This window comes from Crinia signifera, chromosome 3, assembly GCF_055691185.1.
Source record: "Crinia signifera chromosome 3, ASM5569118v1, whole genome shotgun sequence".
Classification (NCBI taxonomy): domain Eukaryota; kingdom Metazoa; phylum Chordata; class Amphibia; order Anura; family Myobatrachidae; genus Crinia; species Crinia signifera.
The window spans coordinates 263,952,848-263,974,028 of NC_139219.1; the positions used below are offsets into that span (position 1 = coordinate 263,952,848).

A 21,181-nucleotide genomic window follows, 5' to 3' on the forward strand; every position below is an offset into this window, starting at 1 on the left:
CATCATCACTGCAAGCTTCAGCTAAGCAGCTATAATTGAGATCTTGGAGGTCATGCTACTTTAGATGGCTGAGGGCCACAAACTTTCAAGATTATTCACCAAGAAGGAGAATTGGTCTTAATGTAATAAAAATACCTTGTAAGATTATTTTTCTAAGATGAAGGAACAGATACTAAAACCCTTGCTTCAGGAAACAGGCATATCTTTAAAGGAAAGCACACCAACTGATTTCTGAATTTAATACCAAGCTTTAAAATGTCTTCTTTCTTCCTTGATCTTGAAAGCTTAGAGTTCTGTGCTCTCGGAAATAAGCAAATATATACTGAAACGGAGAAAAAAGGTACCCTGCGGTTTGTCTAGCTTTGTGGAATAGATGATACGTTATTGATTTTGCCCAATACAGTAAAAATCATTAAATGATGTTCAGTAATGGGGTAGAGTCTACTTAATGGCCTGCTTCAGAGGTAGATGCAATGTAGATGTTTGCACAGTTTGTAGGTGCTCAAGAAACCGGCGCGCATTACCCTGATTGTACGCAGACACTGTTGTTATGAACAGAAAGGCTTGCAATACAGATTGCAGTGCACAACCTTTGGCATTCTTGTCGGTGACTGGGGAGTGGCCTGAAGTGTTCACAAAAAAGTCCATATCATGGGCGTGTTTTGGGAGTGTTATGGCCGTGTCAATCAATGCAGCTGCATTCCCAAAATAAGAACTACAATGGCCATGTTTATAGGTATTTCAAAAGGAAACAATAAGCAGACAATAGACTGCTATGGATGGTGAACCAATGGTGGTGTTCTCAGAACCACCAATGCAGTGACACTGTCCACAGGCACTAAAAGCACTTGTGGTCCATGTCGCATACTGGTGCTCAGAGGGAAGGCTGACATTAGTATTTGTATATTATCATTCCCGCTGTTCTGATAGCAAACACTATAGGGAATGCAATAGCGTCCGTCTCTAAAGCAGGCCATTTATTCTTACAATGATCACTGTGAAAAGCAAGTTGTCAATCACAAGGACAGTTTTATTTTGCAGCATTGGCAGATATACCCATTATTTTGTACATAGACAATACATTAGGGCCTGATCACAAGTTAAAAGTGGTGAAATCAGCAGCAGGAGGACAAGATGCAAAACTAGGTGCACATTGTGATTTCCTGTCCTTTTAGCTGGTCTATTTTTCTTGTAATTAACCCTGGAGATATTTTCTCAATAAATACTAAAAATATATGGGCTTTATCTCTTTATCTTTGTGCTCTATGAATTCACGTGCCTGTACAATACTGTATATATGTATAATAACTGTGAACTTTGACGTGTGATTTAAATGTCTGGTTAATGCAAACTCGCTATTTTAATACTCTTGTGGTGGCAGCTTGAGTGAAACCCACATCATGACCACCCACCTGCTTTAAGTTGGCATATCTGGACAGACTGGGGCGTGGCTGGTGATGGTGAGTATCTGTGCAATTTTATGCATATGGTCGCAACACAACTGATTTTTCCGATACAGCGGTCATCATCAGTTGCAGCTCCTGGGTTAGTGATACCCAGTGTATCATACAGCCCCAAAAGGGATATGTGCTTCTGGAAAATGGATGTGGCCTCTTGAATCAAGATGCATTTTTTGGTAGGGTCTAATAGGAAGCTCCCCGGTTAAATCACAGAGGTGGGTGCACAGTAATACAATCTCATTCACAATACATTGCATTACACCGCATGTAGTGCCCCAGGTTCATATTACATTGCAAAGTAGTGTCCCTTACTCATTTTTTAACACACAATAGTGCCACTTATTCCTTTGGTACTGAATCCTGTTTGTTTTTATTGCCGTTCATATACTCTTCAAGTTTCATCATTCATCACGGACCATTTGTGGTATTAATAAAGCCTCATGCTTTTACATTGTGGTCCTGCTTCTAAACTAAATGTCCTGGGTGCCTCCTGGTAAAGCTCAGTAGTCTTAACAAGGCACCTTAGTTTGTGTAGCAGTCAGCCCCTACGCCTGTGGTTGTTTCCAGTCCGCATCTGACCACACCATAGTTGTAGCCTTTGGCTGTGCCATGGTTGCGAATGCAATTGCATGTGTTTACCGTATTTACCGTAACCAGCACTAGGTTAAACCAGTCAAGGCAGGCAATGCTGTAGTAGGGTGCACACAGTGTTGGGTCCCCCTGTCATAACCGCAACCAACCCTTGACTAGTCAGCTCGGGGCTGGAATCCCTAGGGTAGAGGCCATCCTTCCTCCTTAAGAACAACCAGACCTAGACTGAGCTGACAAGTTTAGGGCCCCCTGGACTGATCATTATAATGCTGAACCCCCATTACAAACCATTTGAAGTTAACACCCAAATCATATCCCTGACTGGCAGAGTGACTCCCCCAACCCCAAAGACTCATTATGAAATCTCACACTACATTCATCCCCCAAAACCACTGTGCTGTTATAAGACCTTCCTGCTTCCTCCTACCTACGACAGTACACTGAATTTACACTTTGGTTCACTACCTTTATAATCATCCTCATGTAACCAGAAATAACTAAATCCAGAATACTGTATGTGATAAGACTGCATAGTCATATATGATCTGTATGTATGTTCTATGTGTGTATTGTACGTATATTTTGTGTATATATATTTACCTTAGGTTGTAATTGCATTTCATCATAGGAGTTGATTCATTTAGCATACACCGACCGGTATTCTACATTAATATGCTGTAATGGGCACAATATGACATCACAACAAGCAATCAGACTAGCTTTCGAAGCATTTGCTTCTAGTTGGCTTACTAGCTGGATGATAAGTGCTGTATAAAATTTGCATATGGAACAATGCTTTTAAATCAGCCCAGGCATAAGTCATGCATATGTCTGGATCGCATAGTTCGCCTGTAACTTGTATATTAATTCAAATGTACAGCCTTCAAAAAGGATACTTGTGATCAAAACCATACCATATCCTGAACAGATGCGCACTCTCTGCCTTTGTAGAACTTTCATTCTGGGTTTCCATCCTCTGCAGAAAGAAAAAGAAGCCCGTAAATAATGGAATAGGTCAGTGATTGCCGTTATTGCAGCGCTTGACACCTGCTTTTCAAATCACACATTAATACAGCTTTCGGATTCACTTTGTAAGCTGCTTTCAGCAAGGTAATGTATGTGCTGGTTCTTTTACGGCAGAGAATAAATACAAACTGGACACCAGCTTATAGGACTGAAATAAACATGAACTCAATGGTCTGCTTCAGTAGCACATACTTTACTGAAATATTGTATTTTTCATTGATCTGTTCTAAAGGTCTATTCACACTGGGCGATTTTGCCCAGCGTGTATGGACAGCGATGATGAGGAAAATCATTGGGCTGAAAATCGCTCACACACCCTGAGTGATTTTCGCCCATTGCTTATCTGCTGTTATGAGCAGCAGGGCCAGCGATGATGCGGGAGTGTGCCTCAGTGCTCACCACTGCCCCGTACACACTAGGAGACTTTTGAGCTGAAAGCAGCTCAAAACAACAAAACTAATATGCATTTAGCTCAAAATCGCCCCGTGTGTATGGGCCTTACAGTCATTAACAAACAAACAAAAACTGGAAAAAATTAACTATTGGCGATCCCTGTGTTTTTCGCCATTAAAACACATGGGACAATGCATTGCTCTTGGGGAATAATCACAGATGTTTGAAACATTGTCTATCTAGGCTAAACATAATCAAAAATGTTAAATTCTATAATGTATTTCCACTACCAGGACATTGGGATATATCTACTAAGGGGCAGCTTGTCATAGCTGGATTTTTTTTATATATCTATATATGACTGTCCTGGACATACATTTTGTAAAGTTAATAATTTTACATGTGAAACATGCCTGGTTTGGCATTTAACATCATTTTCTTTTCAAATTCGGCAACCAGGACCACAGACAACAGTGGCTTAAAGCAGTGGTGCAAGTAGAATTTTTTTCTTGGTGGTACTGATAGCTTCCACCAAAAATGGGCATGGTCATGTGTCATCAGGGGGCGTGGTCACACAAAGCTAGAGGAGTGACTAAATGACAATAGAGGCGTGGACACAGGAGACAGGGAATGAGAAACTGGGAATGACTGGGGGTGGGTTGGTTCTTGCTTGGGGGAGAGCCAGGCAGCTTGTGCTTACAATAGTGGAGCCTGCTCTTCATGCTGTCGGCGCTGCTGATGCCTGTCAGTGTGACAGGCTAAATCAGCAGTAGCCGGTAGCTGCATACAGCACCAATCATAACGCTGGGTGGGCGGGCTGCGGATGCATTATATTTAGACTTAAAATGAAAATAGAAATGACAGTGGATCAGGGGTAAGTGGTACTGCGTACCTGCAACATATTTCTTACAGGTACTCCGTACCACGCCGTACCCCCTTACTTGCAACACTGGCTTAAAGAAAAATAAACATTTTACTGGCATGGTCAGTGTTCCAGCAGTCAGAAGACTGACAGTGAGATCAAGGCAAATCCTGATGGTAAGTGGTTAGCGTTAGCCAGTAGGGGGATGATTAGAGTTAGACCACAGGGGTGGGGTAATACCTACAGGTATTTGTGCATATGTGACCCAATTTTCTGTGGCTTTTCCCTGCTGTTGGTATACTCACATGGCAAGAGCAATAAAAGTCTTGCAGTGTAACACATGTACTACACAAACCTTAAACAGGCTTTATTTTTTTTTCTGGAAGCTGATAGGGTAGCTTATTATAGATAGGGACAAGCCCCATTTACAGTATAGTAACTTCTAATCATAAATTAATTCTCTGTGCAGAAGAGTAACACAAGAGTTCTAGAAAAGTAGAATACATTTAAAAAAAATGTACTTCTATTTTTCCTTTGAAGGACTGAATGTAAATAATGTGACAAGGTTAATTGTAGATTTCTCTTTTAAGCACACTACAGCAGTTAAACATGGATCCAGTTCAGGTTTTGGTTGCAGCTCAGGTATCAACTGCAGTAGTGTTGCTTGGTGGCACCTGTGAGCTGACTTTAAAAATGTTTTTTTTTGTGGACAAGTCCAAATGCTCCTAGCGGTGGACTAGCTGCCCAGGTGATAGGCTATGGTAGGGGCCATTGGAGTACCAACTGTAAACTGTGATGCTGTGAACTGTATTCTGCTTGCTAAATTCCATGTGACTGACCCGACTGCTGTGGAGAAATAAAGGTGCTTTTTGTACTTTTACCTGGTCTATGTGATCCTGATCACAATATGAATCCTGCACTTAGAGAGGCAACAGTCTCACACTGCAAGATGTTCAGAATTGATTCAGTAAGGTTAGTAATTTTTCTTAAATAAAAGCTGCTTCTATATCATTTCAGAAAGTGAATCACTCAATTATGTTAATAGAGTTTGATGAAAAGATGAGGTGGGTTCACAATGTATGTGGCATGGTTGCTAGAACTAGTCCTTTGGAGGAGCTACCGCAACTCTCCAGAGTCCTGTGTCAGTAGCATTGCACAAATCACCAGGGTGGTTATTTTCTGACATTTTGCTCATGCACAGAAGGAAAAGGGCTGGCATTGGCATTACAGACCCATACTGCACATGCACAGTATGGGTTTGGCTCATGCACAAAGTACCGAACAGCAGGGAAGTAGAGAGCCTAGGCAGACCCAGGTTTTTATTTTAGGTGGCATAGCCTAATTGTGGGAAGTGAAGTCATGCACCCTTAAAAAAATACAGAAAGAACTATACTTTAAGCACCTCCCTGGCCACACTGCAGGCCAGCACACAGCAGCATGTGTTGGGTTAAGAATAGATGCTGCCAGGTAATGGGGCCTCACTGGGTCCATCCATCAGACTTGGGTCTGGGTAATTAGTACCCCCTCCCCCTCTCTCACAGCACCACTGCCGAACAATACCGGCGTAGACCCAATGGGACCTGAAGTATTCCCCTTGACATTGAGTTATATCCCCCTATATTTAAAACAATTCTCATAATACCTTGGATGGAACTTGAACTGTCAACATCAAATACTGAATTAATATATGGAGTTATGTGTTCCTGCATAGGAAGCCTGGTAATTCTACACCTATAAGGCTAGATGTTATTGTCAACATAAAGTAGAATTTCTAAAGTGTGCCTCACAAAACAGCCACACACTACACAGATCTGCTTAGCTGCAATGGTTTTAAACTGAAAATTACAAGTAGCCAACAATACATCAGTAGACAGGGATTAGGATGCTTATTGGTCTCAGTCCAATGAGTGTAGGGGTCTAGATACAAAGAAACATCCCCTCCTCACCTGTATGCTACTGCTACCAATCACTGTACACCTCTTCTAAAGGTTGGAGGGCGGCAAGGTGGCAGTGGTGAGCTGCAGCACGAATGAGGCATGTGTGCGTGACGCTCACACTCCCCATTGCGGAAATGGACGTACAAGTGTGTGAGATGCTCGTGCGTCCCTGTTTCCGCGAGCTGGTGCTATAGATGACCGTGAATCTATCTGCATGTTTAGATTTAGGGTGTGCAGTCCATAGCACCCCCCATCTCCATGTACAGTACTGTACCTAGGCAGATTGAAAACAGCCTGAACAACAAAACACATGGCCAATATTGTCCAAATGTTTAATTCAACACCGGTGTGTGAGTTACAAAGGTCTTTCTCAGGTCTCTGCAGGAACACAGAATAGGCTGCCGGCAGACCCCCTGTAGAGTGAAAAATAAATTGCCTGTCTCAATCATTTTTATTTATAGGCTATGTCCAGGACATATAAGGCATACAGAATGCTTCACAGATAGTTCAAACATCAATGGCACTGCATTCCTGATTACCAAGCAAATTCATAGGCAGTGGTAACTGTCTGCAGCAAAGAAAAAAGTTCTGGATGGAGTATAACATTTAAAATAGTATTTTCAGACCCAACAAGCAGAGAGAGTTATGTTTAAAAAACAAGGTTCTAGAAATGAATGAATGACTATTAAGTCTTAATTAAGTTTTGAATCTTTTCCAACCACAATATTCAAGAACATTTTTATATATGTTACTATTAAAATAGATACATACAGTTGTGCTGATAAGTTTACATACCCTAGAAAAATTCAGGATTTTCTGGCCATTTGTCAGAGAATATGATAACTCACAAACTTTTCTTTCACTCATGGTTAGTGGTTGGGTGAAGCCATTTATTGTCAAACAACTGTTTACTCTTCACTTTTGATCAGGGTCATTTGGGTAGTTACTGTTGTCATTATGATTTAAAAAGAGCAAATTGTTTGACAATAAATGGCTTCACACAACCACTAACCATGATTGAAAGAAAAGTGTGTGAGTTATCATTCATATTCTCTGACAAATGGCCAGAAAATCACAAATTCTGCTAGGGTATGTAAACTTATGAGCACAACTGTATACTGTACATCATCTTTAAACTTCTGCATATTCAGCACAGTAAAAGGTGCATACACACTGGATGATGTATACACTGAAAGATATTGATGACCAATTTCCCTTGAACTTTACAAATGTCTAGCTACAGTCTATAGCAGGCATTCCCAACTACGGTCCTCAAGGCACACCAACAGTGCAGGTTTTAGTGATATCCAGGCTTCAGCACAGATGGTTTAATCAAAATCCCTCAGATACTAATGAAGTCACCTGTGCTCAAGCCTGGATATCTACAAAACCTGCACTGTTGGTGTGCCTTGAGGACCGTGGTTGGGAATGCCTGGTCTATAGGCTTTTTAAAAAAAAAAGATATCCAGATTGAGCTGCCTGCACAGTTGACGAACAACCTTGATGAATGACTGGCGGGTACGAGCATCATCGTACATCGTTCGTAGCATACACACAAACATCTTTTGACCAATATCGTTCAGAAGGGCCAAAATGAACAATATTGGTCAAAAAAATTGTACAGTGTGTATGCACCATAACATTCTTACACTAGCTAGGCTAATAACATCTACCACAAACTGCTAAAACCAGAACTAGAAAACTACTAAACAATAAATGAAAATATTACAATAGCAATTTCAAAACGGGGGATGCAAAGCAATTTATCGGTCAGATTGCAATTTGGTTTATCTTGCCATCTAAATTGGAAGAGCAGAGTCCAGGAATTCACAAAGCTGATTCACCAATTGTAAAGACAATGCTGAAGATTGCAATTCTACAGAACTAACAGAACGCTCGCAGGAGATATAACTTTATATATCTCACTTAATCTATGCATCGAACAGGAAAAACGATTTGGAAATGAAAATGCTTCTTCAGTATTAGGATACCACTTACTGTAGCTAAGATAAAATTATTTACCTATGCAGCATCTAGTGACGGCTGCCATTTCTGTCATTCTCTCTCCGGTGTATATGAAAGTGTGAAAATCCCTATTGTACAACATCAAATGGGGCAGGAATAGTAAAATGTTTGTCTTTTTTTAAAAAATTTCGATATTATTTTTAAATACAGTAAACACATTCTTTACTTTTCTCTCTATGTTTGCAGTACGGGTCCTACACATGTGTGATATCCCGTTATTCAGGAAACCGCGTGATGGATCTCATAATAAGGCCCTAGAGAACAGGATTGGCTTTTCAGTTCCACGTGGTAGTCAAAAATAAATAAAATACATTTTTTTAATTATTGCATTGCAGTATTACAAATGCATTTGCCTGATCAACAGACAAAGGTGTCCGGGGAGGCATCAGATTGGGGGCAGTCGGTGTTCAGCAAAAACCGGGGAGCGTGATGCCCAATTTCGTGGGCATAGAAAGGCCAAGTACTGCTGCTGCAACACAGTTTTATTTAGCCTCGCAAGGCACTCTGCAACTGGGAGTCTGCGTAAGGCCAGACTTACTCAGGCTGCAGTGCATAGGAACATCAGTTGCAATGTTTATCCTTAAACTGTTATCGCATTGAAGTTTTAGCAATTGCAAATGCTGGAAGAAGGTGGTATGCAGGCAGGAGGTGCAGGCTCCTCCCCCCTGTATTTGCATTGCATAGGATTGCATATTTAAGTTAAGCTGCTGCCTTTTAATAGCTCCTACAGAGAATTGTTATTATTACTTAATAAATTCTTAATCATTGCAACACCGATACCACAAACCCTTGGGAATTCAATAATGCGTGGCCCGGCATTAAGGGCCAGATGTATCAAGCTTCAAAAAGGATAAAATGGAGAGTAATAAACAACCAGCCAATCAGTTCTGGGTTTGGAAAATGATAGGTAGGAGCTGATTGGCTAGTTATCACTCTCCACTTTATCACTTTTTGAAGCTTGATACATCTGGCAGTAATTCAGCATGGATTGCTAATTAAAGTACAGGTTGAGTATCCCGTATCCAAAATGCTCGGGACCAGGAGAATTTTGGATAACGGATTATTCCGTATTTCGGAATATTTTAATATTTCAATGATGTATTTTGAAGTATCTTGCATGTATGCTGTATAAACACATAATATACACACAAATATATTTTATTACCACATAAAATACACACAAATATATTTTATTACCACATAAAATACACACAAACATATTTTAATTGTTCAAAAAACAAGGTTTCAAAACGTGAAACAAAATGTATGTACTATCTCAGCACTGAATTTGAATGCCAAGCAATCATTGTCTTGCACATATATAGTGCCAGTTACATATCATGTCCCCAGTGATGCTGTTACATATGTCCCCAGTGAGTTTTTAGCAAAAAAAAAAAAATTTTTCACTTTCTGGAATGTCCGTATTTCGGAATAATTCGGATAACGGATATTCGGATACGGGATACTCGACCTGTATTTGCAAATAATGTACGCAATGCTCATGCATGAGGGGAAACAGCAACTGAAACTGCGTGTAGACCGTAAATCCAATGTGGTCGCAGTTTCACTGAGAGGAAGCCAGCATTAGGAGGTGGAACCCTGCCATTTTCTGGGTGCGTCTGGCAGGCATGCCCAGGTGTTTTGAGACAGGTCTGTGGGTCACAGTGGCTGCGTGACATCCATAGTTATGCAAACGCATCGCATTTCAAAAAATTCTGGACAATGCCGTGTGAACGGGGGGAATCCATTCAATTAGGTGTGATTCCAAATGGATTTACCCATGTGTACACGGTTGTGAAAGCATTCGCAGTCGTGCACATGGGCGGAATTTCACTCAAGCCGGGCGGCCTTTTCCTGCTCGCTGCTTTTGACCCTTAGTCAAAATAACAAATCAAGATACTAAGATAGCACAAAAACTAGGAAGTAATCAAAAGGGAGGGGTACCAGAATATGGATAATATATCATGACATCAACAATACTGCTGTTCTCAGAGAATCTTCTTTTATGGATCAGGATAGGGACCTAATATATGGCAACAAGATAGCAAAGAATTTCTTTGTACATTTATCTTTATTAAGAGACATTTCAAGCCAGCCTGCTAGGAAAAGATAGGAGACTCTGGGTGGGAACAAAGACTGTGTCAGTGTGTCATATAAGATGCACCGAGACAAAATAGGTTTACACGACGCTGCAGCTAATTTATCTAGGAATACCCTTTGTCTATGAGGGACAAATATGATCTAATGATATATATATAGATATATATATATAGATATATATATATATATAGATAGATAGATAGATAGATAGATAGATAGATAGATAGATAGATAAATACACACACACACACACACACACACACACATGTCCCAGAGCCCACTCTGTGGTAGGAGAAATATAAATACTATGGCCCTTATTCAGATCTGATCCCAGGGCAAATTTGTTCTCAAAATGGGCAAAACCATGTGCACTGCAGGTGGGGCAGATGTAACATGTACAGAGAGTGTTACATTTGGGTGGGGTGTGTTGAATCTGAATTCTAAATTGCAGTGTAAAAATAATGCAGCCAGTATTTACCCTGCACAGAAACAAAATAACACACAAATGTAACACTCTCTCCACATGTTGGGTGAGATTTAATAGGATGAGATTTTCAGAAAGTGAGAGATTTGGTGAGAAATCTCCAGTTTTTTTAAAGCGGCAATCATTTACACTTCAAAATCAAACTGGTTTTGCAGTGTAAATGATTGCCGCTTTAAAAAAAAACTGGAGATTTCTCACCAAATCTCTCACTTTCTGAAAATCTCATCCTATTAAATCTCACCCGTTACATATGCCCCACCTGCAGTGCACATGGTTTTGCCCATTTTGAGAACAAATTTGTACTGCAATCAAATCTGAATACGGACCTATATTGTAGACCGAATCTATTGACTTATAGTAAGCCCAAAGGAAAGAGCTTTCGGGCACTCCAGGGCCGGCGCCATCACTAGGCAGGTTTAGGCATCTGCCTAGGGCGCCGGCCACTGGAGGGCGGTAGTGAGCTGCAGCTTGCCAGAAACAGCAGCAGCCTGCAGAGAAAGCTACCGCAGAGGAGAGCCAGCCGGAGGAAGGAACTGGAAGGAGGAAGCTGCAGCACCAGCGATCCAAATTCAAAGAGCCACAGGCAGCATTCAGTGAGTATTTATTCCCCCCGCCGGAGCCCGCCCGTTGTGTTAAACTTTCTGGCTGCCTGACAGCAGACAGTCCCGACCCCATCTCCCCCCACCGGTGCGCTGCTGGACATCACACCAGGACACACCACACTGTGCACACTTGTCAATCTCCGGGCGGGTGGGTGAGTGCTGCTGCTGCCTTACACTGACACCGTCAGCGGCGGCTGCTGCCCGCCCGCATACCGGCCCACCCGACGCCCGGACACTTGCCCGCCTGTGTCTAATGTCTCAGGCACAGACACTGGCGGTTACTGCTCCCTGCCTGCCCGCACACCCACCCCCGCCCGCCTGCAACGAATGTCCCGGACACTGACACCAGCAACTGCCGCTGTCTCTCAGCCAGTGTCACCCTTCCCAGGCACAGACACTGGCGGTTGCCACTCCCTGCCTGCCCGCATACCCGCCATCATGTATGATCCCCCACGCTGCATCTAGTGGAGGGGTGCAACTGGGGTAGGGGTGGGGGGGGGTGGGCGGCTGACAGTTTGCTGGGGGGGGGGGGGGGGGGCGGTAGCTGACAGTTTGCCTAGGGTGCAAGTAAACATTGCACCGGCCCTGGGGCACTCCCACATACAGGAGTAGCACACTTAAAACTATTTGAGTCGGTAGCTGTACCCATTAGTAATCTTTGTTTTGGGGAGTAATATGCTCGGTGCAGCAATTTATACTGCATTTCCATGTATTAAGCGGACACTAAGAAAATGGAATGTACGGGAAAGGTTTCCTAGGATGAAGTGACATAAACCAAAAACAAAATAAAAAAAGTACAACCATAAAGACAGGAATAAATGAAAATAGATTCTGGGAGTTCTCCATTAAAATGTATTTGTGCTTTTGAAAACTACCTGCCACCAATAATATACAGATTTCCCGGTGAAATATCCAGAGGCCTAACTGACCCCTTTCACTGCTGGATGCCCAACATGACAGCACAGTGTGAGTCTGATTGCATTTTGAAATCTGTATTCATAATTCAAATCCTTATAATAAACTAAGAGTGCAAATCAAAAGTCAATCTATTGCTCTCAATAGAAATGCATTTACCAGCAATTCTTTCTCTCATAAACTTAGCAAACTTTAATAATTCACTCACAGCAGCAGAATTCACGCTGCACAAGGTTAATCAAATCTGTTTTTTAGTCAATGTAATTCAATAATAATAAGCTATGACATATGATAGCTGCAGAATTACAGGGCATTTTATTTAGTTGGCTTGCAAAAATGTAAAACGCAATAACAAATGGAATCTTTTTATTATGCCTGAGAAGAGAATCATATTTTATAATAATATAAACTTTCACTGAATAAGATCTAGTAGCATACAAAGTTAAAACATAATTAGATTCTGTTATTTGCAATGTGACAATTACAAATGGCACGTTCAAAGTTCCTAACTAACAGGTACAGTATTGTTTCAGGAAAAAATACTGTATATTATAAGTTTAGTATTGGTGTTCTCTAAAGGGTGATAAAAAAAACATACTGCAATCACGTGGTGTTCCTGGAGGAGTAGACAATGGTACAACAGAGCTAAAGGAGAGGGAACTAACTTACTAAGAGGGACGTTCTATTGAAGATGGATGTTGCCATAGCAACCAGATTCTACTTTTTATTTATTTAGCACCTTCTAGAAGATAATTGATAGAAACGGATTGGTTGCTACGGGTAACATCCCATCTTCAATAGAACTTCCATATTAGTGAATTTACCCCAGAGAATCCAAGACCTGTGGTTTCCGCACAGTCGATTGGAAAGTGTTTCACAGTACAGATAGACAATGACCCAAAACATACTGCGAAAGCAACCCCAGATATTGTTAAGGCAAAGAAGTGGAATATTCTGTAATAGGTGAGTCAATCCCATGATCTCAACCCGGTCAAACATGCATTACACTTGCTGAAGACAATACTGAAAACAGAAAGATCTACAAACACCAACTGAAGACATCTGCATTAAAGGCCTTTAAAAGCATAACAAAGGCGGAAATCCAGCATTTGGTGATTATTATTATTATAATATTTTATTTAGAAGGCTAAGTGGATAGCAGCAACGTACATATGGAACATCACTGGCTCCCTGGGAACTTGTGATCTACAGTTTCTCTCACTTTGAGAGGCTAATTTTTTTTTACTGTGGACAGAAGAATGTTATCCGATTGTCATTGAGTATATCTACCGAAGCTCTGTTGGACCAATTGTTAAATAGGGGGTCCTAACCATTTTCTACAACCATTGCAGTAGTTTACTACAATAGTTACCACTATGCTAGTGGATACCTCCATTCACGCATTGCGTAAGAGGACATATTACATTTGGATTGATTCATTGCCCCTGATGAAGTCCTAATGGATGAAACGCGTCGGGCCGCGGATTCATGATATATGTGGCATTCATAAAAAAGTGTGGATGAATTCCTATATTCTGGAAAACCTTCAATAAATGTCCATTTGGTTTTAAAAATCATTTTGTATTATTGTATGTACATAGCCACGAAGTGGTGATTTATTATAGCGCACCTCTATTCCTCTTTCCATTTTTCTTCTATTTGTGCCTTTATTAACAGCGGGGCACTATAGGGGTGCTGCTTTTTTAAGCGCATTATTAGGGCCACAATTCTGTTCACAATTTGAACAGAGGGGGTTTCCACGCCTGTTTAAGTCAGAGAGAGTTGAATAATATGAGGGAGCTTGTTCCAGAAAAGGGGGGCCTCACGGATATTATCTTGTATACACGCACCTAGGATGCAGTAACCAGAATAGAGGCATCAGTCATTGGCTGATCGGAGGGGGCAGAAGGAAGTATGTAGGAGTGTGTAGAGAGGGACGTGTATGTGATGGTGAGGAGTGTAAACAATATTACAGTATGTAGAGGGCTGGGACAGGGCAGGTGACAGGGGGGGACAAGTGTGATGGGCCCCAGAGATCTGAAGGGCCAAAGAGCTTCCATGCCCCATCACGGCTGTCGCCTGTACTAGCTGGCTGGCCAGTCAGTGACATTTGCGGCCCGGCCATCTACTGTGCACCATCTGTGTGTGGCAGAGTCTGACTGACTCGCTGTGTGCCACTGCTGTCTACTGTGTGTGCGCCCTGCCGTTAGGCGCACAGAGCCATCTACTCTGTGTGTGCACACGGCCTGGGGCCGCAGTCGCACAGCCATACCCACTGCTGGCACGTTGGCCTCAGTCTCTGGTTCCTGTACTTTATAGCGCATGCGCGGATTGTCTGTTCCGTGCCTGCTCGTAGTGCTCGGCGTTCTTTTGTGAAAGTGACAGGCCAGCAGAAGGCAGGAGCCAGGCCAGCATGACTGAGAACGAGAGAAGTCAGCACCTGAAAGCAGGATCTGGAGCAGCAAAAGGTTAAATGAGGCTCGTGCAGAAGAGGGTTGTGTGGATTTGGGATTAGGTGGGGGCCCCAGAAATATTATTGTACAGGGCCACAAGATTTCTGTTGCCAGCCCTGGGCTGGGAACCAGTGCAGAATTTCTTGGGGCAGAAGTGGAGTCCACTGTGGAGTCCATTGGTTCCATATATCATGCAATCTTTGCCTACAAAGGATTTTCAAAGTGATTTTGTCTAATTACTTTTGAGCCCATAAATAGGGGACTGTAAAATGTTTGCAATTCCTAAATGGTCTAGACCAGGGGTCTTCAACCTTTAACCCCTTCCTGACAGAGCCAGTTTTTGCCTTCCTGACAGAGCCCTTTTTTTCAAATCTGACATGTATCACTTAAGTGGGGATAACTTTTTTTTGCTTTTACTTATCCCAGTGATTTTGAGATTGTTTTTTCGTGACACATTGTACTTCAAATTAGTGGTAAATTTTGGTCGATACAGTCTGTGTTTTTTTGTGAAAAATACCAAAATGTCGTAAAAAAATGGAAAATTTAGCAATTTGCAAAATGTTAAATTTTCTGCTTGTGAGACAAATAATCATACCACTCAAAATAGTTAATAACTAACATAGACCATATGTCTACTTTATGTTTCCATCATTATTTCAACTTCCTTTTAATTTTTTTGGACACTAGGAGGCTTACAATATGAATAGCAAATTCTCAAATTTTCAAGAAAATTTCAAACACTGATTTTTTTAGGGACCAGTTCAGTTCTGATGTGACTTTGAGGGACTTGTATGTGAGACACCCCCATAAATGATGCCATTTCAAAAACTGCACCCCTCACAGTATTCAAAACAGCATTTTGGAAGTTTGTTAACCCTTTAGGTGTTTCACAGGAATTAAAACAAAGTGTAGGTGAAATTTCAAAATTTCATTTTTTTTGCAGATTTGCAATTTTAATACATTTTTCTAAGGAACACAGTAGATTTTACTAGAGAAATGTGACTAAAAATTGATTCCCCCAATTCTTTTGTTTTCATAAATATCCTATATGTGGCCCTAGTGTGCACGTTGACCAAACCACAGGCTTCATAATAGAAGGAGCACCTACTTGATTTTGGAGCCTCCTTTTTATGAGATTATTTTTTAGGCACCATGTAGGTTTCTAGGCACTATAAGATGCTAAAATTTAGGAACCCCCCCACAAGTGACCCCATTTTGCAAACTACACCCCTCAGGGAATTCATCTAGGGGTATAGTGTACATTTCAAACCCCCAGGGGTTTCACCAATTGTGGTACAACTGGGCAGTGAAAATGAAAAATTACATTTTTTACACAAAAATGCAGTTCTGGCTCAAAATTTTTCATTTTCACAAGGAATGAAGGAGACAAAGCACCCCAAAATCTGTGCCCCAATTTCTCCCGAGTACGGCAATGCCTCACATGTGACCAAAAAATACCATTTGGGTGCATGGCAGGACTCAGAAGGGAAGGAGTGATTTTTGGATTTTGCAGCTCAGATTCTGGTGGAATGTTGGTGGGTGCTATGTCGCATTAGCAAGACCCCCCCAAGCACCAATACAGTGGAACCCCCCCACAAGTGACCCCATTTTGCAAACTACACCCCTCAGGGAATTCATCTAGGGGTATAGTGTACATTTCAAACCCCCAGGGGTTTCACCAATTTTGATACAACTGGGCTGTGCAAATGAAAAATTACATTTTTTACACAAAAATGCAGTTCTGGCTCAAAATTTTTCATTTTCACAAGGAATGAAGGAGAAAAAGCACCCCAAAATCTGTGCCCCAATTTCTCCCGAGTACGGCAATGTCTCACATGTGACCAAAAAATACCATTTGGGTGCATGGCAGGACTCAGAAGGGAAGGAGTGATTTTTGGATTTTGCAGCTCAGATTCTGGTGGAATGTTGGTGGGTGCTATGTCGCATTAGCAAGACCCCCCAAGCACCAATACAGTGGAACCCCCCCACAAGTGACCCCATTTTGCAAACTACACCCCTCAGGGAATTCATCTAGGGGTATAGTGTACATTTCAAACCCCCAGGGGTTTCACCAATTTTGATACAACTGGGCTGTGCAAATGAAAAATTACATTTTTTACACAAAAATGCAGTTCTGGCTCAAAATTTTTCATTTTCACAAGGAATGAAGGAGAAAAAGCACCCCAAAATCTGTGCCCCAATTTCTCCCGAGTACGGCAATGTCTCACATGTGACCAAAAAATACCATTTGGGTGCATGGCAGGACTCAGAAGGGAAGGAGTGATTTTTGGATTTTGCAGCTCAGATTCTGGTGGAATGTTGGTGGGTGCTATGTCGCATTAGCAAGACCCCCCAAGCACCAATACAGTGGAACCCCCCCACAAGTGACCCCATTTTGCAAACTACACCCCTCAGGGAATTCATCTAGGGGTATAGTGTACATTTCAAACCCCCAGGGGTTTCACCAATTTTGATACAACTGGGCTGTGCAAATGAAAAATTACATTTTTTTACACAAAAATGCAGTTCTGGCTCAAAATTTTTCATTTTCACAAGGAATGAAGGAGAAAAAGCACCCCAAAATCTGTGCCCCAATTTCTCCCGAGTACGGCAATGTCTCACATGTGACCAAAAAATACCATTTGGGTGCATGGCAGGACTCAGAAGGGAAGGAGTGATTTTTGGATTTTGCAGCTCAGATTCTGGTGGAATGTTGGTGGGTGCTATGTCGCATTAGCAAGACCCCCCAAGCACCAATACAGTGGAACCCCCCCACACGTGACCCCATTTTGCAAACTACACCCCTCAGGGAATTCATCTAGGGGTATAGTGTACATTTCAAACCCCCAGGGGTTTCACCAATTTTGATACAACTGGGCTGTGCAAATGAAAAATTACATTTTTTACACAAAAATGCAGTTCTGGCTCAAAATTTTTCATTTTCACAAGGAATGAAGGAGAAAAAGCACCCCAAAATCTGTGCCCCAATTTCTCCCGAGTACGGCAATGTCTCACATGTGACCAAAAAATACCATTTGGGTGCATGGCAGGACTCAGAAGGGAAGGAGTGATTTTTGGATTTTGCAGCTCAGATTCTGGTGGAATGTTGGTGGGTGCTATGTCGCATTAGCAAGACCCCCCAAGCACCAATACAGTGGAACCCCCCCACAAGTGACCCCATTTTGCAAACTACACCCCTCAGGGAATTCATCTAGGGGTATAGTGTACATTTCAAACCCCCAGGGGTTTCACCAATTTTGATACAACTGGGCAGTGAAAATGAAAAATTACATTTTTTTACACAAAAATGCAGTTCTGGCTCAAAATTTTTCATTTTCAGAAGGTATGAAGGAGAAAAAGCACCCCAAAATCTGTGCCCCAATTTCTCCCGAGTACGGCAATGCCTCATGTGTGACCAAAAAGTGCCAGGACTCAGAAGGGAAGGAGTGATATTTGGATTTTGCAGCACAGATTCTGGTGGAATGTTGGTGGGTGCTATGTCGCATTAGCAAGACCCCCAAAGCACCAATACAGTGGAAGCCCCCCACAAGTGACCCCATTTTGCAAACTACACCCCTCAGGGAATTCATCTAGGGGTATAGTGTACATTTCAAACCCCCAGGGGTTTCACCAATTTTGATACAACTTGGCAGTGAAAATGAAAAATTACATTTTTTTACACAAAAATGCAGTTCTGGCTCAAAATTTTTCATTTTCAGAAGGTACGAAGGAGAAAAAGCACCCCAAAATCTGTGCCCCAATTTCTCCCGAGTATGGCAATGCCTCATATGTGACCAAAAAATACCAGTTGGGTGCATGGCAGGACTCAGAAGGGAAGGAGTGATTTTTGGATTTTGCAGCTCAGATTCTGGTGGAATGAATGGTGGGTGCTATGTGGCATTAGCAAGACCCCCGAAGCACGGTGAAATGATGAACCTAATAATCCATAGATGTGTGGTATATTTTAAAACACTCCTTTATACATAGGCCGGGTTTGTCGGGGCAAGTTTCACAGTGGAAAATAGTTTCCTTTCTTATTCCCTTTTTATAGCAAACTTTGCACCTTTTTTGTGTCCTGCCCTTTCTTGCAGTGGAGGGGATTTCGTTAGGAAAATGCTGCCCTGGTACAATACGGGGGCCAGTACTAGAAGTACTGGGGCCCTCTGCCTGCTGGTTCCCAAATATTAGGCCCTTTATGACTTCCTCTTGAAAGTGCATAAATGTCCCCCTCTGGCTGGTAGAACGGAATAGCACGTAAGCGTTATACAGTGCCATCTGGATGATATACACGGCCAGCTTCTTGTACCAGATTTTTGTTTTCCGCAGGGCACTGTACGGCTTCAGTACCTGATCTGAAAGATCCACTCCGCCCATGTACCTATTGTAATCCAGGATACAATTAGGTTTTGAGGTGTGGGTACTGGTACCTCGTACAGGGACGGAGGTGGTACTGTCTCCATGAATTGTTGTCAGTATAAGGACATCCCTCTTGTCCTTATATTTGACCAACAACATATTTTCGGTGCATATTCCCCTGCTTTCACCCCTTCTCATTACTTGGGCAATGTGCGTTTTTGGGAGGCCTCTTTGGTTCTTACGCACAGTACCGCAAGCTGCTGTACCTCTTGAACCAAGGGCCTTAAACAGGGGGATGCTAGTGTAAAAGTTATCCACATAGAGGTGATAACCTTTATCCAGGAAGGGGTGCACTAAATCCCAGACAATTTTTCCACTAACACCTACGAGGGAGGGGGGGCATTCTGGCGGTTCAATTCTTGAATCCTTCCCTTCATATACCCTAAACCTGTGGGTGTACCCTGAGGTGCTTTCACACAGCTTATACATTTTTATGCCATACCTTGCCCTCTTACTGGGAAGGTACTGGCGGAATTTAACCCTTCCTTTAAAATGTATAAGGGACTCGTCGATACAAATAAATTTTTCAGGGATGTACATCTCTTCAAATTTGGCACTGAAATGATCAATGACCGGCCTGACTTTGAATAGCCGGTCAAAGGTGGGATCATCTCTGGGTGGGCACTGTGCATTATCATTGTAATGCAAAAATTTAAGGATCATCTCAAAACGAGCCCGAGTCATGGCCATACGGTAAAATGGGGTGCTGTACAGAACATCTGTACTCCAATATTGCCTAATTTCTGGCTTTTTTACTATGCCCATATGAAACACCAGACCCCAAAACGTCATCATCTCTACTGCATCTACAGGGGTCCACCTAGCAAATGATGACGTGGGGTTTTGAGCAATGAACTGCTGGGCATATAAATTAGTTTGGTCCACCATTAAATTTATAAAATCATCAGAGAAAAATAATTTGAAAAAGTCAATTTCTCTGAGACCTGTGGAATCAAATTGGATTCCTGGCATGGCCAAAAACTCAGGAACCTGGGGCTCAAAATTGTCTGGTGGTGGGGTCCATACGAGATCAATTATTGGGGGGGGGGGGTCTCAGCTGCTCTACGGGGGCGTCTTTGAGGGGGTCCCTCATCACCAGAGGAGGAAGAGGAGCTTAAGACGAAGCCTTCAAATTCCCCGCTTGCATCACTGGCTGTGTCAGAGTCAGGGGCAAGCATGGCATATGCCTCCTCCGCTGAATACATTCTTCTGGATGACTGGGATGACATTTGGGATGACATTTGGGATGCCATTTTTATTTTTGTGTTTCTGGTAGTGAAATGTTTCAACACGTGTATAGTGTAGGGGGGGGGTACAAACTTTATTTCAACCCAGGGGGGTATGTAGTGTGTAGTGTGTATGTAGTGCAGAAAAAAAAAATACTTTATACAGGAATTTGATCCCAATAAAAAAAAAAAAAATTGAAGGGGTTATAAAAAAAAAAAAATTGAAGGGGTTAAAAAAAAAAAAAAGGTCCTGCGCCAAAAATTGAGCACAGATGTTGGTCAGTAACGTCCGTCACTGAACAGCGCTCAAAGGCAACAGGAATTTGATCAAAAAAATAAATAAAAATAGATCAACCCTGTGCCGAAAAAGCTGATCAGTGATGTACGTCACTAATCAGCACACAGTGGCCACAGGACACCCACAAAATCACAGTGTGTGTAAAAAAAAAAATTAAAAAAAGACCCCACAGCACCCTCAAAAATAAAAAAAAAAGGTGATCAGTGATGCGACACTGATTACCAGTGAGGGGCAGCAGGTGCACAACCTTTGGTGCAACTGACAGTGCAACTGGCAGCAACTGACAGGTATATATATATAAAAAAAAAAACCTCTGCACCCCCAAAAAGTTGCTGATCACCTCAGATATAGTGATCAGCACAAAAGGCGGGGGCAGCAGACACAAAATATAGC

At 42.0% G+C, this 21,181-nt stretch overlaps 1 protein-coding gene across 4 annotated transcripts in view; it reads right to left on the reverse strand.

Annotated features, from left to right (window-relative positions):
- The window catches only part of SLC9A9 (solute carrier family 9 member A9), a 690,054-nt gene that overhangs the window by 144,212 nt on the left and 524,661 nt on the right, over positions 1-21,181 (reverse strand). For all 4 annotated transcript variants that reach the window (XM_083178000.1, XM_083177999.1, XM_083177998.1 and 1 more), the window contains one exon: positions 2,948-3,027. In XM_083178000.1, coding sequence (XP_083034126.1) covers positions 2,948-3,027 — 80 coding nt within the window. The remainder of the gene's footprint in view (positions 1-2,947; positions 3,028-21,181) is intronic.